The following is a 24,862-nucleotide window of genomic DNA, read 5'->3' as shown; positions in this document are numbered from 1 at the left end:
TGCCTTTTTAGAAAACTCCTGGGGCTACCGGGGCGAGGTGTGAATCCCGGAAAGAGCCTCCATTTGTGAGAATAATACTAATTTTCAAAAATTTAAAAAGGTTTTTTAAAACCTTATCAAAAAATACAACAGAAGACTGAATAGAGAAAAAGTTACAGTGCCGGGAGCAAAGAATTTTTTCCTACCATGTGCTCATCCACACAATGGATATTCCGCCTTTTAACCCTTTAGCCCCCCCCTTCCAGCGTTCTGTCCATCGACTCCTTCTTTGCTGTCCAGTGGTGGAGAGCACTTCCACCACTGGAAGGGCAGGTGTTGCCATAGTAATGAGTTGACCCTCCCAAATGCCCCAACTACCCAGGCCATCCTGTGATAACAATGCAAGGGGTGGTGAGGTGAAACTTAACTATAAATCTGTAAAACTTCTCTTAACATATACATAATATTTGCCCTTTAATTGTGAGAGTCAACCATCACATTACTCATCTATCACACAACAATGTTTCATTGATCCTCTCCATCTGGTCTTCTTGGTGGTGATGGTGCCCCTGAAAAGCATTCTTAGGGAGGGATGGGCTTCAATGGCTTCTCTATACAGTTTTGCTATTATGAGCAAAATTTTATATTAGTGTTTGAGGTGTGAACTATTTCAGTTTCTGACAACAGTCTAGATAATTTCCTCTACAGTGATGACAACAGTAGCAGCAGTGCCAGTCTGAGATTTAGGTGAATTTTAGTGGCTATGAAAATGAATGGTTTTGGTCATTTGACTAGAGTTAGGCAGATAGATATGTTAGAAATTGCTCCAAATTTTCTCCTGTATTCTTCATTTCAGATGTACATTGCTTGTGTGTTGATCTGGATCTGGGGTAGTCCTCATGTCCCTAATACTATTGCCTGAAAGACTGGCAAGATTTAGTGTAGGATAATAGATTTGATATTTTCACTGTTGAAACATGTTCCTAGGACTGACAAAACATACCTTATTAAAGACTTTTAAAAAGTAGACTCTCATCTTATAACCTGTGTGCAGGTATAGTTTGGTGCAGGGATATTATTTCTGTCTGTCTCTCATTTTTCCAGTCTGTTTGGAGGCGGGCATGGGTCAATGCTACCCTCAGAATGCCTCAGAAGCAGATGTGCTGCAGGGATGTGTTGTTCAGTGTGTGGAGCAGTGTGGATCACTCCCTACTTAGACCCAAGAAAAACACTATGAGAGAAGATTCAAAACAAGGTGGGAAGTACTGGGAAAAAGAAAGCTTTTTGGAAGGGAATGGGGAGAATGTCCTATATGTTCTCATTTGCTAGGGCCTTTTTTAATGCTTCCATTACATAAGAATTTTCTTTGCAAGCAAAGTTCATGAACTGTTTTCTTCTCATAATTGCTGTCAGAGACATCAAAGAAACACATTCATTTTCCAATGGTTTTGTGTAATTATTTAGCTAGTTCTTCATTGTTTTCATGTGGTGCCTCCCACTTACCCCCTGGCAAGTCAGTACTATAGCTAGTCGTTTAGCAAGCATTTACAGATGTGCTTATTCCTGATGAGCATTTGCCTCCTGCTGTTTGTGTGCTTTGTCATTTTCTTAGTGGGTGAGGAAGGGATATTCTAAGTGGTTCAGAGTGTGCAACCTGTCCATTAGCACAGCCAGCTGTGATTCACCTTTTTTAGCTTGTGGCCATGGCCTGATATCTTCTCACTCCTCACTGCTTCAGGGGTGCTTTCAGTCCTATGGGATGACTTTTGCATCATAACTATATATAAGCTGTTTAGGATGAAAATCCTTTATAAAATGCCTGCTGCCATTTACTTAGTGCATCTCTTACTGGCTGGAATAGTTCACCTGGTCTGCTAGGTAGTAGACATCTTGAAGATATGAGCAAAAATTTCTCAGAGGGAGCCATTATCAAAGCTTTTAGGCATTTAATTTAAGTTATGGAACATGAATCGTCATTAGAAGAATTGAGCCCTTCTTCTGAGCTCATCAAATTAATGCCAGAGTTTTATTTTCATTGTGTGAAGTTGGGTGGGTAGATCCTCAGTAGAAAGAGAGAAAGCTCAGAGCTGCTAGACAAATGTTTGAAGGCATTACTTGGAAGATTTAATTTGCTAGTGAAAACTTGTCTTACAATCTCCTACTGGAGTGAGCAGGAAGAACTTACACCATCAGCAGTGATAAGTTTGGCCAGTTATCGCCCTAACCACCCACTGCTCCAGGTTGCTTTTTGGAAGCAACAAAGTTTTGGGGGGCTAAGTATATGGTATGAATGCTAAGATTCATTGCTAAGATGACTGCAAATAAGGAAAATAATTGTCAGGAAGTGCCACATCCTGGTAGACATTTGCATGATTTGTGCTGTTTTGGAAATTTTGAGGTTGCTGCTGTTGTTTGTGTTGGTTTTTTTGCTTTTTCTGTCAGAAACACAGTTTAAACATCTGGGTTTTTGTAGGGCTTTTTTCTTTTTTTGTGTTTTTTGGGGTTTTTTTTTTGTTTTGTTTTGTTTTGTTTTGTTTTTTTGTTAAGTGTATGTTTCTAGATGTATTATTACACATAATTTCCTACGGGAAACGATGGGCTGGGAATAATAGCTATACTAAACACAGGAGTATATGCGTAATTGGATCTGGTTTTCTGTAGCCGCAGGGAACTTAGTGATTGATTGAGGGCCCACAAGGGTTGACATTTCTTCAAGCACAGATGCCCTGGAGGCAACATGATCCATTGATAGGTGGCTGGAAAATGATTACTGTTCACTGACATCCTTTGTTTTCTTCTTCTTCTTCCTTTTTAAAACAGGTTTGAATTATAACTTGACTGCTGATGTGGCAAAGAAGGAAAAGAGCCAGCAACTCAGAGTTTATTTTGTGACTTCTGGAGAGACAGCAGGACAGATTACAGAGAAGTTACAACTGTCATTCATGCAGGAAAAGTGCGAGCATTACCTAGCATATGTCAAGGTTAGTTCATTCATGTCCTTCCTTACTTTGGCCTTACTATTTTCCATTCTTTTTAAAAAAATTATTCAACCAATCGAAGTGATGCTGCTTTGGTTTCAGATGTTTGATTTCCTGATAGGTAGAAGTTCAGATCTTCTTGCTTGGCATGATTTTTCAGTCTGAGCACCTTCAAGACCTGCTGCCAGGAAAATACATTTTTTTTATGTTTGGTCAGGCAGGTCTTTCTTTCTTTCTTTCTTCTTCTTTCTTTCTTTCTTTCTTTCTTTCTTTCTTTCTTCTTTCTTCTTTCGTTCTTTCTTCTTTCTTTATTCTTTCTTCTGTCTTTCTTTCTTTCTTTCTTTCTCTCTTTCGATTCTTCTCTCTTTCTCTCTTTATCTCTTTTCTCTTTCTCTCTCGTTCTCTCTTTCTCTCTTCTCTCTTTCTTCTTTCTTTCTCTCATCTCTCTCTCTCTCTTTCATCTCTCGCTCTTCTCTCTTTCTCTTTCTCTCTTTCTCTCTTTCTCTCTCTCTTTCTCTCTTTCTTTCTCTTTCTTTCTTTCGTTGGTCTTATTTCGTTCTTTGTCTCTTTCTATCTCTTTCTTTCATTCTTTCTTTTTCTTCTTTTTCTTCTTCTTCTTTCTTTCTTTCTTTCTTCTTTCTTTCTTTCTTTCTTTTCTGTTTTCTTCTTCTTCTTTCTTCTTTCTTTCTTTCTTTTTTTCTCTCTTTCTCTTTTTCTCTCTGCTCTTTATTTTCTTTCTCCTTTTACCTTGATTTGTTGCTACAGGTATCATTCCCAAGGAGACAACATATTGCTTTATTAGGAACAGCAGGTTTTAGTGTTTAGTTTTGTTTAAGGTCTGACTGCACAAAAGACTGGTAATACAATCTGCACGGGGATGGCAGGATAATGATAGGCCTGCAATAAAATAATTGGGCTCTTGGATTTGAAGAATCCTGTGAATTTCGTCTGGGCTTGAAAGCTGCTTAATTCCTTAATAACTTAATTCCACATGCATCATGGTCGTAGGGATACAAAGAGTGCTTTCTAGGCTAAGACATAGAAAGGGTCTGTTTTTCCTGTGACAAACTCTTTATCTAGAGCTTGCTAGGACTGTAGTTATCTTCATTTGGCAGGTGTTGAAGAAATGTCACCCAGGTGCCACTCATTGTTTTCAGAGTAAGCACAATTTTCTTCTGCTCTAAAAATGTATAGAATGGATTTTAAAAATGCATAGGAAGGACATTTATCTTTTAAACCATATATGTCTTTCAAACACTAATCTTTATCACCAGTCCTTACTGAAGGAGTTCTTCCCATAGATGAGTGTGACCTAAATTTGATGGATAAAACTTGGTACTCTCTTGTTTTGAGAATACAGCACATCCAGCTTTTTCTAAATGTACAGATTTTCAGGATGCTTTTTTCGTACCTAAAAACCATGAGAATGGGAGATAAAATTCATCTTTTGACTCTATCAATATTTTGTGCATGGCTCTTGAGAGAAAATAAAATAAATAAGGGCACCAAAGAGGAAATGCTGCCCTGTTAAAGTGTGTGGATCTCTGTGAAGAAACTACGTATCTTCCACATGTTTATGTTTTTGGAACAACCATTGCTGTCTGCTGTAGAAAAGCTTGTTAAAGAAAATGTAGGCCTATAAGATTACCTTTACTTACAAAATGTATCAATGAATTTATTAATCCTGGTCTTTCTCCAATGAACACATCTGGTTAGATTTCAATTTGCTGAGTTTGGGTCAAAAGGAGTCACATGCCTATCTTAACCCAATAAGGATTTCTTTCATACTAGCTCTTGTAGTTTTTGGATACTACACAGAATTCATTGAAGAGCTACATATGCCCCAGAAACTCTTTAAATTAATGTGACATTTCTAGCTAATTTTGGAAATGCAAAGGTAAAAACTGTTCTTCTGGAAAATTCCTGGGAAATTGGGTTTTTATAGTCAAGAGAAACACTTAAACATGTCTAAAAATACCAATAAATTAAAGTAAAATATCTGGTTAACAAACAAGGCTACTGGTTGTCTATGTGATATAAGCAGCCATTTTTCACAGTTAGAAGAATAACAGGAAATCTTGTAAGGGAGAATGAATAGTAGTGGAGGAAGGTAATCCCTGTGCTTTTCTGAAAAAGATGGTGTAATCCACAAGACATGACATTAGAAACCTCAAAGAGAGCCCTGCACACTCTGAAGGAGTGGAAATGGGGTCATGATCACTGCTATCCTTAAGTAATAGCTAGGAAAACATACCCCCTGAAAAACCAAACAAAAAAACCCCTCCATAAACTCCAACCGGAGCTCTCCTTAATTGCATATATTTGTGAAGGAATGGGTGATTAAAAATATGTGGGCTTAAAATAGACAAATATTTCTTTTAGGCTTCCTGTTTTCCTTTTATTTATTGTATGTCTGACGAATTCTCCAGCAATGGAGAATTCGTCAGACATACAATTTTCTTTGCAAATTGAGTTTCATCCTTAATACATTCCCTTTATTATTATTTATTTGTGTCACTGGTCACAAAGCAATCTATGTAGCTTAACAATGTCAATTCTGGACTGCCTATAATGAAGAATAGAGAAGCTGTTTGAACTTGTGTGTCACCTCGTGCTAACTTGACTAACTCTGCTATGTACACAGGGTCTCCAGTCCAAATGGAACACAGCAGAACTCTGTGGGTTAAGTTAGTTAAATGAAAGCCTGTTCCAGGCCTTGCTGGATGATATTGTTTTATCAACATGTAATTCTAGTATGCTGGAGGCACAAAATGGAAGGACTGAGAAAAGCCATTGAAAAAAACAGATCTCTACAAGCTGCATGCATTTTTTGATAGATTTGATCCCAAGAAACCCCAGCAAAACTGAGCACTAAAAGAGTTGCAGTCTGCAAATAAACTGACATTTAATTGTTTTATAATTGATAAGTGTCCATGTTTTGAGCATGACTCATTTCCTATTTTTGATTCCCTTTCAGGACAGTAGCTACTTTTCTTATTGCTGCTACTGAATTAGACTCTTAAAGTCTGTATTTCCTCTTGTCTGTGTGACTTTAAAGGATCTCAGAATGTTTGTGGGATACATGTAGCTGGGATCTTCATCTTGTACAGGGCAGGGTATCAAATTACAGGTCAAGTTGCTAGAGCTGTGGTAATGAGAAAACATGGTTTCAGGTTAAGAACAGAGAATTAAACGGAAACGCTTTGGGACTTCAAAATGTATTACATATGGTTTTGTAGTGGGCATAGAGTTGTACAGGAGTGAGACAGTTTTATCACTCTTTTTTGCTTTTCTTTTAAAATTGCCTATTCTCACTGGAACCTTTTGATGATTACTAGTTAAGAAACTTTCTTTAATATACATTGGTAATAAAACCAATACTGACAGAAACTCAGGTGTCATCTCCAAAAGCTGTATGGTTTTAATTTAAACAATTTTTGAATGTTTGACTGATACATTGAGTAGAACATGGCTGTTAGTTGAGAACAGGAGCACCCCAAGCTTTCTGATGTCAGTATATAGCTGATCCCTTGTGGCTCTTAGAAGGTGCTTCACTGCTGGACCATTCTTCTTCCAGCTCTCTGGGGATGATGGTGCTGCTGGTAAAGATCATCTCTTGTTCAATGGTGATAAAACTATTAAGAGCAGATGAGTGCCTTCTGTGACAACTGTCTATTGTTTTGCTGGAGTACAAGGATGCAAAGTTTAAATTTGATTAGCTTTTTTTCCCCTTTTTTAAAAGGATTTGGGGGTTTTTTTGTGTAAGGAATGGTGGGAAAATGGAATGTGGTACTAAGAGGAAAAGAAGCAGTTCGCAAAAGGGAATGGAATCAGAGAAGACAAAGAAAACAAATGGATTTGGAGGCTTTAGAAGTGTCTCCTTAATATCTGGATCTGCAGCTGAAGTGCAGGATTTTCTCATGGCAGCTGCACTCATTTGATGGTGTTCAGAAGATTAGGACAATGGGCTTAAGAGGTGCTATGATCAAGGTTGTGACTCTGAGGAAACTTTTGTTTCCCTTTTCCAGTAACTGCCTTGGTTGTCTCCTGGTTATGTGGGCTCTCCAAATATTTAGGATAGCTGTATCAGTATATAGGATGAAAATTTTACAGAGATACCAAAGGACATTGTGCCTGCAGTTTTTTGCAGGATTAAAGCACATCTTCCTTGATTTATCGCAAAGGTGTAATGGTCATCATGTTGAAAGCCCCTTGAAGAATTCCTGCATTTATTAAAGAAGCACCTTCTGGTTTCTTACCCCACTATAGGCCAGCTAGCTGGGCTGCCTATTGCTACCAGTCACTGTTGTCTGTGTACAGAGTGTATGCTTTAATAACTGCAGACAACATCAGTGGTGCTGGCACATGATTAAACTAGACACAGCATTTATATTTTTCAGAGATCTTGTTCTTGGTTGTTTTAAGCAATTTCATGTAAGTCGTAATATTAATTCTCAATGGATCCAGATGTAGCTTATGGGAAGGGTGGGGTTGAGAATTAACATCCTTTGCATAATATTTATGTAAGTGAAGAACTAATGTTTGTATGGACAGGTTTGGGAAAAAACACTGACTTTTCAACAGAAATTGCACAATTGTGCTTTATTCATTGTTGAGTCCTGTAGCCAAAAATTCGCATTTTTATGGGTATCTTTCTGGTCTTTGTTTGCCATGCATCACTTGCTTTTAAAGATATGCTAGGCTGCTGACGTCACACAAACAATCTAGTGCTGCTCGTCTTTTTCAGTCAAGGTCTGTGGCCATGTTTGTTTCTCCCTCTATAGCTGTTTGATCTCATCTGAGGGGGTTGCATGTATTGAAGTCTTTTCTTTTTGATTCTTTTCTTTTTGATAGTACTGAGATTTTTTCTAGAGATTAGGTAACAAAGCATTTGATCTCAGTCACATCAGATGTAGAGATGGTGTCACCTTGATCATATGCTTTCTTCTCAGAGTTGCCTGCCTGTGAATTAATATCTCTATGGAAAGGTTTGGTTGGTAGCATTACAGGATATAGATAACACTTGAAGTAGAGACTGCTTTTCCAGCAACAACAGTGAAAACTTGGTCATGATTATCTAGAATTTTAGTGGTCCAAGGGTTTGGACCACTTGATGGGAAAATAGAATATTGACCTGTTCCAGTCTGTAGTAAAAGGTTTATCATCACTACAAGACTAAAGCTGCTGTGTAGTTTTACCAGGAATGATGACTGTGGTGAGATTCAGTACTAAAACTGAGAGCAGAGTTGATGCCTTTCGTTTTGCTTGTTTTATGTAACTTTCTTTTACCCTTTTGCAGAATTACCTGGAGAAACTTGCTAGGCTCAGCAGATGCAGTCATAACGTGTGTGTAGCCTTAAAAGGCTGTGGGATAGGTGGGGTGCTCATGAAGCACAGACAGGGGTTTATTTACAAGAAGTATGCTTTCCAGAAGAGTTCTGTTTTCCAAAACTGTGCAAAGTCCACTGATAATTTATTAGGATAGCCCACCTCCCCTCCAGCAGAGCAAAATAAATGTGAAATAAAAATTTAAAAAAATAAAGTAGTGGTTTTTGTTGCCTTATTCTGTAAAGTGATCAATCATCTCTTTTTGGGTAAATTCTGTCTGGCACTGAGTAGAGCTGATGTTTCACCTTGAAAAATAAGCCAAGGAGAGAAGAAGCTGCATTTTTTACTGAATAGCTCATATGGACAAGGGAAGAACAGTGGTCAGCTGCATAACTCTTTTCATCACCTCTTAGGTAAATGGATTTAGGAGTACCAGAAGGAGTATTAGGAGTCAGTGACATCTTTGAGCTGAGCATTAATTGTATCAAGATTTAAATACTGTTAATGATCATGGAGTTATCTTTGGCTTTTTCAAAGGTTTTTACAAGGTTCACCAAGAACAAGGAAGACTATCTTTCAAGGGTCAGTTTGTAGTCCAGTTAAAAACTGTCCTGCACAATATGACCAAACTCAAGCTGCCAGATATGCTTCCTTTCAGGAGGAGACCCATGCTGCAAGTAGTTAAGTGCTTTTAGATCTGTAAGGGCTAGTAGTGCAGTTAAGTGGGAAAATAAGTTTTATCAGATACTGTACTGTTAACTCTTTGGGAGCTTTTTAATGGACAGTGTAGCTAAAGAGCTGTGTGGTAGCCCAAAGGTGCTTGTGCCTTGAGGCCATTGGGAAGTTTTCAGCTGTGAGATGAAGGTAGAAGTTTTGTCTAGAAATCCTCCTCTGCCTGTCCTCACAGGTTTTTAAAGAAATTACTTTTTTCCCCCCTCTTCTCACACTGTTAGGTGATATAATTGGATGAGTGACTATCTTCTTCTTTGTAGCTGGAGAGTTGTCTTTGAATGTTTTCTGCTCTGTACAGAGCTTATCAGTCATAAAACCTATGGAAAAAAATCCAATTTAAAGTCTTAACAAGGTAATTGATTTTATTGAAATTTACTGTTGCTCTTTGACTTTTGCTGTTATGTATGAAAATGACCAAATATGTTGTTTATGGCCCAGGCAGAAATTTGGTTGCTGTGGTGAAGTAGCTATCAAAGTGCCTGGCTAATCATATTTATGAATTCAAGCAGAGATTTTGTAGTTCCCAAATGAAATAAATGGTATTTTGAATGAGGCTGAGTTAGTAGACTTGCAGCGCAGTAACTGATGAAATTCTGCCTTGCCTCCCTTTTTTAAACTGTAGTGTACCCTGCTGAACCCTAAAAGCATGCAAATATTTAATCTTGAGCCCTTTGATGTACTTGTCCCTTTGATATGTTCTGTAATGGCAAAGAAATATGATTTATTTTTCAAGCAGAGTATCTCAAAAAAGCATATTTCTCAAGTTTTGGCAGAGTTGAAAATTATTTTTACGCATGCAGACTCTTAGTGAAGCATGACACTTGACTACTGCTTTTAGATATTCAGTCGCAGACATGTGCCTTGCTTTGCTGTCTGCCCACTGACATATTTCTGTCTGATACTGTAGTTTCTCAAAAAGAGATTTCATTCGCAGTTAAAAGCTTTTGGAGATGGAGAGGCAGATTTAGGCCTTGACAGAGCATGGCACTTTTAGGGTGGAGGCTGGTCAGAGGGCTTGAGCCCCCCTCCTACAAATACCGTCTGAAAGGTTTGGGGTTGTTCACCCTGGAGAAGAGATGGCTCCAGGGAGACCTCATTGCAGCCTTCCAGGACTTGAAGGGGACTTATGAAAAAGAGTGACTTTTATAAAAAAGAGTGACTTTTTTTAAACTAATAGATAGGTTTAGATTAGAGGTTAGGAAGATCTTTTTTCAGAGGTTGGTGATGCACTGGAACAGGTTGGCCAAAGAAGTTGTGGATGCCCTGTCCCTGGAAGTGTTGAAGGTCAGGCTGGATCGAGCTCTGAGCAACCTGGTCTAGTGAAAGATGTCCCTGTCTGTGAGATATGTGGGTTTGGAAGTTGATGATTTTTAACATCCCTTCCATCCCAAGCCTTTCCATGATTCTTTGATACCAGAGTCCACAGATTTGTGAGGCAGTCCATGGGACTTTTATCTGAAAGAAGTAATTGCATTTCCCAGTGATGGCACTTTAGGAAGTGAATGGCCAAACACTTGCTTGCTTTGTGCTAAGAAAAAATAATTTAAAAAGGCAGGTAATGATGGATAGGAATATTTTTGCTTTCTCTGGCACTCGTGGTTAACTCAAGAGTTTTTCTCAGGTGGAAAGCAGTAGCAGAGAAGGCATCACTACTGTTTTTGAAACTTTCTAACATGTTTTTTGTAGAGTTGTATAAACTAAATACATGATGGCAAATTATGCTGTGAAAGTTTATTATTTGCTTCTTTAGAACAAATTTACATTTAAGGGGAATACACTTAAGGGTAGAGTTTTGCTGCAGAAAACTGCAGTAGAGAACAGCTTGTTTATCTTAGTGGTTTTCCTGTTTACATGGAAGAATATCAGAATGTATGCTAATCTTAAACACGCACACACACTCATAGCAACAACACACACACACATGCACATGGTCACCTTCTCCTGTCCAAACTGGGGAGTGCCTTAAATTATTACCCTTACATTTTGCTACCCTTAGAAAGGAATGACCAGGGCACTTCATCAGGAAACACTAAAAGCAAATTCCAATAGAAAACTCTCTATGCTAAAAAGAAAACAATTAATTTTTCTGGCTGTGGCTTCTGGGTATGTTTCAAAACCTATAACATCCTCTTAGTTAGAAGAGAGTCTTCCTAGAAGACTCTTACTTGTGCTGCGTTTAGTTTGGGTGGCAACAACATAATGCTAGTCCAGTGCATACGAAAAGTGCATGTCAATATGTTTGAAGAAATATGGGAATAATAGGTTACGGCATAGAGCTTCTTTGGCACAAAATGGCTCTTCTCCCTTTCTCTCATAAGGAGATACTCACTACGTAACTTCAGGTGTGGAACTCAATTAATCTTGACCTCCTAGGGTCCAGAAATGGAGAAAAGGTACATATCTGTCATGTTACCTTCACCCTCACATACCCACCAGCACATACATAAGCAATAGGGTAGTTACAGTTGATATGATCGTGCTGGTGATCGGAAGTTAAATCCCTAGTCATGTACTTCCAGTTTGTTATTTTTATTTGTCAATTCACCTTATAGAGCTCTGTGACTTCCCCTGGAATCCTAGTTACTTTAGGGAATATTTAGTATTTTGTATTAATACCACAGTAATGTGTAGTATTTTGTCCTGTATTAGCTGTTCTCCAGAGATTTGAAATGGATATTTATCCAGGAATTCAAATTATTTTCCCCTTGCCCACAATATCTTTGCTCTGATGGCATATGCTTAAGTATGTTTCCTGACTTGATACTAGATGCTCTTATGGATGCATTAGGCAAATTAGATTGTTTCGAATTTACAACAGCTTTTTCTAACTTATGTCACCAACTGACCACTATGCTTGCTTTCAGTGGTCACTTTTGCTTGGAAAAAATGGTCATGATTGAAAAAAGTGTACTTATGAAAGCTATCCTCAAAGCAGTGAGGTAGTCAAATTTTTGGAATATGTGCAATCTTGATTTGAGGGTTTATTGTTAAGTTATTAACCACATATTCTGCCTAAGTTGCATGTGTTGGTGTTTGTGATTTCTCATGTGTAACACAGGACGTTTCTTGTAAAAAAGTCTTCCTTGAAAATATTTGTGAACATTTGTCTCCTTTGTGAAAACCTGAAAAATACTTAACAATGAGTGACTTTTGCATGCTTTTTATACAAGTTGGTTTATTTCCATCTTGTTGTTCTAGTTATTTTTTAACCTCCATTTATGAATGGGCTTTAAGACCCTGAATATGTTTTACTTTGAATTATATGAACACGCGTAATACCATAAGGGTAGGACTGGGTGATAGCCTGACTGTAACCACAAAATACAACAAAAAGGGAGATAATCCTGTAGTAGTTTATATTGCCCCCCTTTTAATTTTTTTTTTTTTTTGGCCTGGGAGAAGCCCAGGTCTAGTGTTACGTTCTAGACTGAAATGTGAAAAGCTAGTGGTAAGTCTAAGGAAATCTAATATGAGAGTAAATTAAATTTACTGCTTCCTTCTTAGATAACAAAAGTAGTTGAAAATACAACTAGTTAAACTTTCATCCTATGAGCAGACTTACAGCTGTTCATTTGGGAAGATTGACTAAAAGGGAGCAGACATTAATAACTTTAGTGAGAAGAAAAGAGTGTAAAAATAGAAACAAGTAACAAAGAATATATGTAACAATACAGGTTGATATAAATTTATACCTTCTTTTGCATGTTTTTGACCTACTAGAATCTAGGTAGTAGCAAGTGAAACGTAGCATTAGCCATAAAAAGCATTTTTAGTAAAGACAAAGTGTATAGGGAAATGGTCTGAAGAAAAGGCTTTAAAATTCCTTTCTTTTAAGAAACTAAGCTCTATCACTTGGCTTGCAAATCTGGCTTGTGTGCTCTTACTCAATGAGCTAGAAAAGATGCCAAAATTGAAAAGCCAGGATCTTTGTCATGTTAAGGAAAGTTTCCTCTGACCATCCAGGAGCCACTAGCGATTACATTCCCACCACTCCAGACTTCTGCTGCAACTAAACCCCCCTTGTAGTGGGGTGGCCCTGCTTGACTCCCCACACGCACACCACTTTCATGCAATCAGACAGGTTTCCCTCACAGTCTTGACAGAAGATCCATAGCCAAGTCTCAGATGTCTGATTCCTTTGAGTAATTTAATCATGGTGCAGCAAATGATTTCAGCTCATTTGGACTTAATCTAAAAAAAAATCAGTGGGATTATTGAAGTGCAACTACTCATCTGGTTTTCATGTTGATATTTCCTAAGACCTAATTGTCTTTTTAGTGAGTGATTGCATCAGTCCAGGATTTTGTGAGCTGTTGTGATCAGGAACCACCTCTGGTACAGTCCTTTGTGTAAAGGAGTGCTTTATATAAACCACGGCAGTGCTCATGGCTTATAAACAGCCAGGGGGACAGTCACCTGATGGATGAGGAAATTGTAATGTTTGAATGTTTGAAGGGTTGTTTTCTTATAATAGACATCCCAGTATAATCCAAAAGGGTATATAAGCTATCAAAATCTTTTGAGAAAGCAAAGTTTAGACTCGACATCCTGAAAGAGGTTTTCCTTTCTTATACCTCAGAGTTCTGGCTTGTCTGCAGATGCATTGTAGGAGCATTTCTGAGACTGTAGCTAGGTCCTATTAGTTCTAGTCAGAACCAGAAAAAGAAGGAAGGTCAGAAATAATTCATATCTTATTAAGAAAAAGAAAAGTCCAACACTTAAAAAGGCTTATGTAAATGTATATGTGCTATAATTTGATACAGCTGCAGTGTTTGCCATCTGAACAATGCCATGTTCTGAGGTAGCTGAGAAGCAGGAAATTAAATAAGTACCTGTGAAGAAGAAATGAAGACCATCAATTTTGTGTATATATATATGTGTCATATGCTTCTAATGTCAAGTTGCAAGGACTGTTTAAATTAATTTAGGATCTAATGATGTGTTTTTAATTGTCATATATGTCTCATCTATCTTTATTTTCCTTTCCAGCTTGATTTTTTCCTACTTAGAGATGTGTTACATGTATGCTAGAGGGAAATGCAGTCAGCCAGATATTTATGTTTTGTGATATATTTTGGAAAGGACAAAACATGAAAGAATGATACATAGGAGTCTTCACAGCAAAAGATATGTAGTTTAGCATGTTGGTTTTTTTACTTCTAAGTTGCTTCTTATTCTGCTGCATTCCTTCCTCCAGTGCCAGGCTGGATAATCAGTGTAGGCCCTGAGACAAATGTTGCCTAGCACTTTGCCAACAGCTCAGCATTATCTAAAATGAGCTTGATTTCTGATCCTTGGAGAGGTTACCTTATCTTTCCAAGTTCTGGCAAGCATACTGACAATCTTAAACTCTGCCTAGGAGCTCACTGGTTGATGCTGGACCTTCAGCTCACTCTAGGCTTTGGCAGATGAATTTACCATACCTCTATTGCAAAACACTTTTCTTTTAAAACCTTTTTTTTCTGTTGACAAGTATCAAAACTCTATCTGTAACTACAGGCTGCAGTGTTTTAAGTGAGTGTGCTAATTTCCCTCATAGTTACCTAGTTGGTAATAACATAGTTAAGAAGCAGTATGATCAGGTTTTGCTCATTTGTGTACCACTTGCAATTTTTAACAGATGGAATATTCTTACTCAGTTTTGTCCTCACCATTGATCTATTCTCCACCCTCAGAAAAATTTTTCCTTTTGAGGTGTTGCAGGAACTTACTTTTGTGGTTGCATGTGGGTATACAATACAGGACTACTTCAAGCTGTGGGCTACAAATAATTACTTTATGTACACAGTAAACAGAAATGATGGAAGTTTTGACTCATAAGACTGATGCACTGGACAGACGTATGAAACTAACTCAAAATATGCAAGTTAGTTTCATACCTGTGGGAGAAGACTTTGGGTCATTAAGTGTCTGTACAAACAAATCTCTACTTCTACTTTAGAATTATTTCCACTAATATACTGATATTTTCACTAATATTTACAAGTTTTTAGTGTGCATTTTCAGCTTATCCTTCATTTCATACAGACCACAGATTGCTAAGTAATGAGTGGGAATAAACTCAGTCACTTCCGTAACTAAGCCTTCTGTTTTCTTTTTTCTCTCACTTTGGAGCAGATTTGTTCATACAAAGAGAGAGGGAATGATGCTGGGATTCATGTTATTTTTCTATGTATTTTAATGTATATGTACATTTAATGTGTAAATTTAAATAAATCACCCTAATCAAAATTGCTTTGAAAAACAAAGCCTGTTTAAAAGGAATTTTATAAGACATCATCTCTAGGAAAGGAGAAACAATACTGGTATAGTAGCATCTAAAAATGCCTAACAAGACACGAACTTGTACGAACTTTTACTGTGCTTGTCATGAACAAAAGGATGTTTAGGAACAGGTCTTTACCCCTTGCATGTGATAGTCTTTCTGAACTGCTCTTGCTCTGCTTGCTTGAGAATAGGTGCTGGATAATACAAGGAAGGAGAAGTCAGTGAGGAAAATGAGAGACAGCTGTAGCTCTTGCATGCATCTTTCCTACTTATCTCAAATAGATCTCTTTCAAGCCTAGCTTTTAAAAACACAATCGAAATGGGTAAAGGGATCCTTACTTATCCACGATTTTTGCCAGTGTGATGGTTTTAGTCAGTTCATCACCTGAGGTTTTCTACTGCTTGGTTCAGGGAGGCAAGTCATTCCCCTGCTATGCCATGGGGTCCCTTCCCACAGGAGACAGTTCTTTGTGATCTTCTCCAACCTGGTTCCAATCTCATGAGCAGCAGTCCTGCCAAAACTGCTGCAATGTGCTGCAATGTGAGCACCTTCCACAAGGAACAGTCCCCCCAGAACTGCTGCAGTATGGGTTGCTTTTCCACAGAGTGCAGTCCTCCAAGGACAGGCTGCTCCAGCCTGGAAGCAGGGCCCCCTCTCTTCACCCTGTCTCACAGCCTCCTCCAGGCATCCACCTGCTCCAGTGTGAGCGCCTTCATGGGCTTTGGGTGGATCTCTGCACCCCTCATGGACCCCATGGGCTGCAGGGGCATGACTGCTTCACCATGTCTTCACCGTGGCCTGTAGAGAAATCTCAGTTCTAGCGCCTGGAGCACCTTCTGCCCCTCCTTCTCCACTGACTTTGGTGTCTCCATGTTGTTTCCCTCACATGTTCTCACCTCTTCTCTGGCTAGAAAAAACTGTGCCCCACTTTGTTTTGATTTCTTCTTAAATATGTTATCACAGAGGCATTACCATAATCTCTCATTGCCCAACTTTGGCCAGCAGCATGTCCATCCTCAAAGCCAGCAGGGATTGGCTCTGCTGGACATGGTGGAAGCTTCCAGCAGCTTCTCACAGAAGCCACCTCTGTGGCCCCCTGGTACTAGAAAGGGCTGAGCAAAACCAACACGACCAGTGAGTGGCTGGTTACGGTGGCACTAAACCAAACCCCCAGATGTGTTTGCCACCATATACAGGAATATACCAGGTCCATTCTTAGGCAGGCAGTGGTGACCAAGAACATGCATTGGGGGGGGGGAGGAATTTAGTCATCTGTGCCCATCAGCTAAAGGGCATATGTAGTGTTTACCACACAACCTCTGCAGCTAGACCATATGGGTGGATGGATTTTGTGAGTTCTCTACAATACAGGCAACTGAAACTTTGTTATCTTCTCTATGTTTTTAGTTGTGACTTTTTTAATAAAAGGTGTATTGGTGTTTTAATGTTGTATTTGCAAACGGATCTTTTTAGTTGGCAGCCCTCAGGTTTTCATCAAGCAGGTAGAATTTTCCATTTTAGCCTACAGAAAGTGGCGTTTTTCCATGTAATCTATTTCTCAAATAATGCAAAGAGAATAAGCTATGATGCTGAGCATGTTTCATTTCAGCTCAGTCATTAAAGCGTCTTACCTCATTCTACTTTAGGCCTTGGAAGAAACTCTTGATTCTACTTTCACAGGGACATAGCATGACTTAAGACATTTTCTGAGATTGTCAGGAATAAGATGCCAGCACTGGTCATCTGAGAGAAAAAGTGACAGCTGTACTGTCATTAGGCTGATATGCATAATGGATGATACTCATTTCATCACACATCTGTTACTTTTCACCTTTGGTTGCCCTTGAAATTCGTGGCAAGAATTAAACATTTTTAGGGCATTACTCACTTGGGCCACTCCATATGTGTGTTTTTGGGCAAGACAAGTAAGACTCCATTGGCTAGGTCTCTACTGACTCACAAAAAAGCCAAAAGCAACTTATTGGAGGTTGACATCTGTATTACAGATGTCAACATTTAGCCAAAGAAATCTCACTTAATCCACTCCATTGTTGTCTGATATTATTTACAAGTTAAGAAGGAAAAAATGCCCAGTTGGTAATGATGCACTGATCTGTTTCTAATATTCTGTTTATTAAGTGAATCAGATTGAATTTTAGTCAAAGGACTGGAATAGAGAATTGGTACTGTCAAAAACCCATTTTTCACTCCACCCCTACCCCTTGCAGTCAAATAACATGAAAGAAAATCCCATACTTTTCAGCTGTACATCTGAACTCAGCTTGGAGACATATACAAGGTCTCACTGAGTGAAAAGAACTTAAAGTGAGCAGAGTGCAATTTTGTTACCAGGTGATAAATTTGTCAACATCTGGTGAGTTAACACAGTGCTTCTTCTTCAAAAACCACTATGGCCTATGGAACTGCACAATGCCCATGGTGTAAGAAATACAACTGGAAGTTCACCAGTCCTATTGCCCTGGTACCTTAGTAGGTTGTCTGTAACACTGGGGTCCCTCATCACTAGGGACCACCAGAGAGACCCCCAAGACAAAAGAACTCATGCATAAAGGGGGGGGAAAATAGGTTAATGGTTTTGGGGAAAATATTATCATATGTATGTTTATTCTGGAACATCAATGAATATGTATGTAAAATACAGTATATAAACAGAAACTTTCCTGTGCTCAGCATGTATGACTTTAGGAGGAGCTATCCCCCTTGTGTATCTGGCCAAAGAAAGAATGCTTGCTTTTCAATGTTAGATTAGTATTTAGGAGTTTCTTCTTTTACTGAATTGTTTGGCAACAGCTCTGTCCAGTGTTCCTGTTTTTTTTCTGTCTGCTGGTCATGGTATAAAAGATACAGGAGTCTTTTATGCATCTACATTCTAATTCTCTTCAGCTTTACTGAAATATGATCTGATGGATAGCCATTATCAAACTTGTGCTGCTGTGTTACAGCTGGGTATTCCACCCTGCTTTAAGATGGCAACCAATCCACATGAGAGGTCATCATAGCATTTCTATTGAGAGTTGTAGTAGTAGTTAGATCAGAGCCCCAGCAAACAACTCAACAGCTGTGAAAGATGTCAGTTAAATAATTTAAAATAGTTTATATTACTTTCACTGAAGAGCTTAGTGGTAGCATTGTTATGGTCTACTTCTTTTTCATGTTGAAACAACCATAAAATTTACCTTGTGTTTGGAGCCTATCGCATTTTACACCTTATCTTTTGAAAATTGAGTGGGCATAGGGGTAAAACCTGCTTTATTGAAAATTATATGTACATGAATTCAAAAGTATAACTCTCTTGCAATTTTTGTCATTGTTTAACAATTTGGAGAGCAGTCAGTGAAGTGTAGAAGGCAAATGGCATGGCATCGGAATGCTAGTGCAAGGGGATATCTGAGGTTTGTGTTTGGACTCTGTCAGAATTAAGTGCCATCACCTTTTTCTTCTTAGCAATGACCACAGCGATATTAAACACTTCATTTTGTTGAATTGTTGAGCTGAAAGAAGTAGCTGTTGAACATCTGCATAAGAGTAAAGCAATATTGATTGTACACGTAAAGGCTTGTCTCTCAAAAGCTTCTGTGAGGAGGTTGATTCAAAGTGTCAGTGGAAAGAATTGTGCTAATGTGAAATGATTTTTGCTGAGTACTGTGACAAAGTGGTTGTACTTGTTGGTGGGTTGGAAGGTGTCATGACCAGTAAGGAAAAATCATTGCTGTTCCATAGCAAACAACATTTTTGCCGAGAAATTGCATTTTTGCTGCAACACATGTATTTGAGTCTCAGTTTTGTTTTCCTTTGTGAAGGACCAGTTTGCCTTTGCCATGGAAAGAGGAGGGAAGAGTGATGGACAATTTTTGTCTTTCTGTCAACAGACAAGCAAAATAATACATAAGCTGCAGCAGTGACTTCTGGTGTAGGCAAATTTATTGCTACAGAGCTGCAGCAGCCTGGATTTCAGTAATCAGGAATACAAAGAGGGACCAGTTTGTTGCCTTAGTGGTTACAAACCTGCCAGCACCATCTCTGCCCACCATCTCTAAGACCCACACACTTGCAGCACTGTATGGCTTGTGCGCTCTCAAGCTCCTCTCCTCTTCCCAGAAGAGAGCATCCTCTACTGTTGGGGCCCATGTCAGAGGAGTCATGCAGTGCCCATGGATCATGGACCTGGCATTTCAAACACACGGTAGCAGACATGAAAATGACTACTGGAAAGATAGGCCTTGGCCTTATTCCAGGATTTCAACTCACACCTTGGAGATGTTTTGGGGATTTTTTTCCCTTTCTGAGATGTACCCATGCAAATATTTTGTTAGGTTGGTGTAGTGGTTTTGGTTTGTCAGTTTGAAATTTCACTAATTTTGAGATTTCTTGGCCAATGCACCAGAGTGTGGTGGGTTTTACTGCTGGTTAATCACCAATGTACTTACTTCTTGCTGTGAGATAGGATTAGGAGAAAGGTGAAGTAGGCTGAAAACCTTACAAGGATATAAAGAAAACTTTATTAACAGCAACTAAAAGAAAAAAAAGTAGTGAGAATCAAAACAAACCCTTTGGAACAGTTCTCTTTCCCCCACAACCTTTTTTTTTCCATTGACAATGTAAAGAAACAAAACTTAAAATTTCCAGTCAGTTTACCACCTCTAAAATAGTCTTTCTTTTGTTCACTTAGGGAGAGAAGTCCTTCTTGTTAATGTTATGGAGACTTCTCCACAACAGGAAAAAAAACATTTCTCTCGTAGTTCTTAATTTCCTCATGGATTATAGATGCACAGGGAATCCTGCCGATGTGAAGTCCCTCCCATTTTCTCCAAGCCTTCCCACAGCTTGTTGATGGGCCATGTCAACTTATGGGGTATTGTTTTAAAGATAAGCTGTTCAAAGGCAAAAGTTCTCATTATCTCTCTATAAAATCATCTTCATCTCTGGGAACAGACATCTTCTTCTCCTGGGGCTACTCTTTCCTCTTTCTCTCTGTTCAAACTTCTCTCTTTCTCTGTTCAAACTTTTTATGGGATCACAGCTATCTTAACATCTGCTTATTTTAACATGTAGGCTTTTCCTCGATATTAATTTGAATCTTTTATGTTCTCATGGTTTCATGCATTATTGGGAAAAAGAGTTTTTTTCCCTTAGTTTATAAGAGGATTTCAGCCCCAAGATCAAGGCATCTCCTCATGCCTCCTATCTGGGACTTGACTTCTGCTTTACTAACCTTGATGTTTTCATGTTGTTCCTTTACATGCTTGCATCTTGTTCCTTTTTCTCACACAGGGGTGGATTAAAGCACTGAAAGGGGTTACATGTTGCCTGGGCCTCACAGGTGGTGACCTGGCCTGGCGGGAGCTGCTGCTGGGAGGTGTGGTTTGTATCTGGTCAGCCAGGCCAGAACTCAGCAGCAGTACACCGGGAATGTGGTGGGCGGGGGGGGGCTTTTCCTTCCCCCTGCACAATGATTGTCGCAGCTTCCACAGGGGTAAAATTCCCTCGCCGAGCTGGTGCTGCTCCCGGGGCCCAGCGGGCTCAGCTGGGCCACTGGGTTGGGGTAGGGGTGCAGTCAGCAGCTGGATGTTAGCAAGGTCAGCTCCACTCGGCCCACGGCACCCCCTCTCCCTGCCCTGCGGCCCATGGGGGCGGTGGTGCCGGCAGGCAGCCCCGGAGAAGGGCTCCCCGCAGGTCCACCCGGCCCCGGCCCGGCCGAGACAGAGGCTGGGCCAGCTGATGTTACCACGTTCCTGATTGGAAAAAAAAGAGGAAGTTCCCCGGTTTCTTTCTTTTTTTACATATGTGTTTCACAGAAGCATGTGCAGTTTTCACTGGTTGGAAGTTTTGCATCACTTCCCTAGATTTCCTCCTACTGTGGATGCGTACTGTAGTTTTGCAAGTTCTGAGTCAATATAGTCATACCTGGTAGCCATATTGTTGTATGGATTTATTTTTACCAGGGTTTCCAGTGCTTTTCTTGGCTGATGTGATTCACAGCCCTAAAAATTTATCCTTCTTTGACACAGACTGTGTATCTAAGCATTATTGGCAGGTTTGAAAGCTCTTGAGTATGTATTTTGTCAAGTAGTGCAGAAATTTGTAAGAATTACATGTAATTAGGTGTGAACCGAAACTTCCCCTAGCACAGACAAGTGAGGCAGAACTACTTTCTCTCTGTCCCAGAGCCAGACCCATAGCACACTCTTCACCAGTGAAGCCTTGTCTAGCCCTTCAGCTAGAAGACTGTATTAACCAGGTTTTAGAATAAAAATGTGGACTCACAGAGAGATCCATTACACACTGAAGAGCAGATTGGCTCACAAAAGATAAAAGAACCTGTTCTTTTAATATCTAACAGAATCTCAACATTTAATTTAAGTGTCTTTGTTTCAAGTTGCTGCCTTACATACTGTGGGAGATGGGTCTGCCTGAATTGTCCATAGTGCTCCCCGTTCTTAGTCTTTCTTGAGTGGTACCCAACAATATAAATTAAAGTATTCCTCTAAAGTATTATTATCCTAGCTTTATCAAAATTAAACTTCATGTGTCACAACTATCTTTTTCATTTTTGTGTGTTTCTGAATTTCATCATGGTCTTTTCTAGTTTGGTCTAAGCTTAATAAATTGACATAATTTGCCACTTCGGTGGCTTGTTAATTTTACTCAATCATTTAAAATTGTATTAAATGGTAGTCTTCACTCTTCTGAATGGTAGACTGCATTCTTAACCTCTTGCAATGTCTCTACTGTAAATGGTTTAAGGTGATAAAGATTCTAATGTGAATCATCTAGGGAAGGAGAATGTTAATGTGAAAGACAATGACTAGAATGTGACCTTGAGGTTCATAGAAATGAAAGCTTTTAGAAATAGTTTCACTACAATACTGCCCTCATTAACCTCCCCACCGTGAAAGAAAGCACAACCCCTTTCCCCCCTTACCCCCAAAAGGAAGTCAATAAAAACACAAGAGATGCCGGTAAATGCTTAGGTTTTAATATTGATATTAATTTTTATTTTTTACACAATGAATTTACCTTCTTACCAGAAAATGGTGAAATAATCATAATTTTCTGCTCTTAAACAGTTTCTATGTTATATAGATTTTGGAAAAACTGAAATTGAATGTTTAAAGAAAGGAAGTTACTGCTTAGGGTGAAATCCGGTCTGGTCTGATTCTTTGCCTTGTCTTCCTTACTACAAAAATAGACTCCAAAGTGTTCAGTGGTTCATTCATGGGCCCACCGTGTGTGCTGGGATGACGTTATGATGCTTGTATTCCCATTCATGTGTACTGTTTTTGCTAGATATTATGTTCTGTGCCTTCAAGACTGGCTCTGAAGAGTGAATGTTTTGTTTTGGTTTTGGTTATCAGCCTGGTCCCCCACCACTGGCGGGACACAGAGACGGGGCAGTACACAGTGCTGCTTTTGCTTTTTGCCTGGCTTTTCACTTTGCTCTTGCTCTTGCTTCTGCTTTGCTCCTGCTTTGCTCTTGCTTTTTTGCTTCTGCTCATTAGTTAGTTTAGCTAAACAGTCCAAATTTCTTCCTGGACTGTTTCTCCTTTCCTTTTTGGACCTACTTGAACCTGCTCCAGACTGGGACCTGGGAAACACCAAGAGTTTGCACCTTGAGGCTGCAGCAGCCATTCCCAGCACTGGAGGGACCGATAACAGAGCAGCCACCCCAGGAGAGACTTTCTGAATTTGTCATCTTTTTCAGAGCGGTGAAAGAGTGGTGTCATCCGGTATTGTTCATTTTGTGTGCTGGGAGGTGCTGTGCCTGTTAAATAAACAGGTTCTTTCCACCTCTTTCTGAGGAATCCTTCCCAAACTAGTTGGGGGGAGGGGCCGTGTGGGTATGCTTTCTGGAGGGGCCCCCCTTTGGGGATTCTCTCCCAAATTTGCCCTCAACCAGGACACCATGAAAAAGAGTAATGTTCCAAGCAACCCCTGTTCAACAAATGCAGTACTCAACGTGCCTGGTAGTTACTATCTCCAGCAAAGAAATCCCAATGCTTGATCTCCAAGGCAACCATACCATTTGAACTGAAGGGATCACTTTATTAGCTGCTACCATTAGCAGTCACAATCTCTTGTGAAGCAGCAAACAACTAACCAGTTGTCCTGGTTTAGGGCAAATTTGGGAGAAATCCTCCAAAGGGGGCCCCTCCAGAAAGCAAACCCACTCGGCCTCTCCCCCCAGCCATTTCAGGAAGGATTCCTCAGAGAGAAGTGGAAAGAACCTGTTTATTTAACAGGCACAGCACCCCCCAGCACACAAAATGAACAATACTGGATGACACCACTCTTTCACCGCTCTGAAAAAGATGGCAAATTCAGAAAGTCTCTCTTTGGAGTGGTCGCTCTGTTATCAGTCCCTCCAGTGCTGGGAATGGCTGCTGCATGCCACAAGGTGCAAACTCTTGATGTTTCCCAGGTCCCAGTCTGGAGCAGGTTTGAGTAGGTCCAAGAAAAAGAGAAAGAAAAACAGTTCAGGAAGAAATTTGGACTGCTTAGCTAAACTAACTAATGAGCAGAAGCAAGAAGCAAGAGCAAAGTGAAAGCAAAGCAAAAAGCAAAAGCTGTACTGTGTACTGCCCTCTCTCTGTGTCCCGCCAGCAGTGGGAGACCAGGCTGATAACAAAACAAAACAAAACAAAACATTCACTCTTCAGAGCCAGTCTTGAAGGCACAGAACATAATATTCAATTTAAACAGAACAACGACTGGGGGATACAAGCATCATAACTTCACCCTAGGACACCAGTGTATGGCGGGCACTCCTGACCACCGAGTTTGTTGTTTAAATAATCCAGAGAATTGAAAAAACCTGGCCCATACACCACCACCAAATTTGTCATATCCCAGAGAGTTTTGCTTGAAATTGTTGTTGTTCCCCTAAGAGGATATATATGTCTGAAGCCCTGGCCTGGGAGTTCAAAAATCTGAGTTAAATACTCAGCTATAAAACAGTAATCTGGTGTGAAGCTGGGAATGTACTTGACAATTAAACTAACAATTTTTCTTCTGGTTTCTGATCACTCTGTTGCTCTCCTGTCTTGTCTTTAGGTTGTCATGCCTGTTTGCTCCATAGGCTCTTTTCAGGACAGTCAGGACTTAGGGTTATAATTTGTTTTATGTAGTTTTGTATTACTGTAACATTAATCCTCTGAATCTGGCTCAAGAGTTTAGTCATTCTGCTGCAAATTCATTTGCAGTTCAGTTTTTTCCTTTTTCCCCTTGCACTCTTTTTTTTTTTTTCCCCTTTCTTTTGATATCTGGACAAAGGCAGAAACTGCCAAATCTTTCCACCATACATTGTGGTATGGAAAGCTTGGGTGAAAATGCAGATTGGTTACCCACAACTACCAATGGTGTAAGAGAGAGAGCGCTCCAGAATCAAAGCCTAATGCACTTCATCACAGAAGTTGGATGTCATAATTTTTAAGTTTGAAGCATTGATTTGCTTTTGCATTTGAGTTGGCTTTAAAATTCTTCTCATCTTCCACACATTTCATGTATGTGCTGTTCTCTTCCAGCCGGGCTGCATCAGCCTCATGCTGTAAATTTATTT

General features: G+C 39.5%; 1 protein-coding gene across 1 annotated transcript in view; it reads left to right on the top strand.

The window, feature by feature from the left end:
- The window catches only part of ITGA9 (integrin subunit alpha 9), a 236,973-nt gene that overhangs the window by 54,057 nt on the left and 158,054 nt on the right, over positions 1–24,862 (top strand). Inside the window, exon 15 of the mRNA XM_030233983.2 lies at positions 2,800–2,960. Within this exon, the coding sequence (XP_030089843.1) occupies positions 2,800–2,960 (161 nt within the window). The remainder of the gene's footprint in view (positions 1–2,799; positions 2,961–24,862) is intronic.

This window comes from Serinus canaria, chromosome 2, assembly GCF_022539315.1.
Source record: "Serinus canaria isolate serCan28SL12 chromosome 2, serCan2020, whole genome shotgun sequence".
Classification (NCBI taxonomy): domain Eukaryota; kingdom Metazoa; phylum Chordata; class Aves; order Passeriformes; family Fringillidae; genus Serinus; species Serinus canaria.
This window is presented reverse-complemented; position numbering and strand designations above follow the sequence as displayed.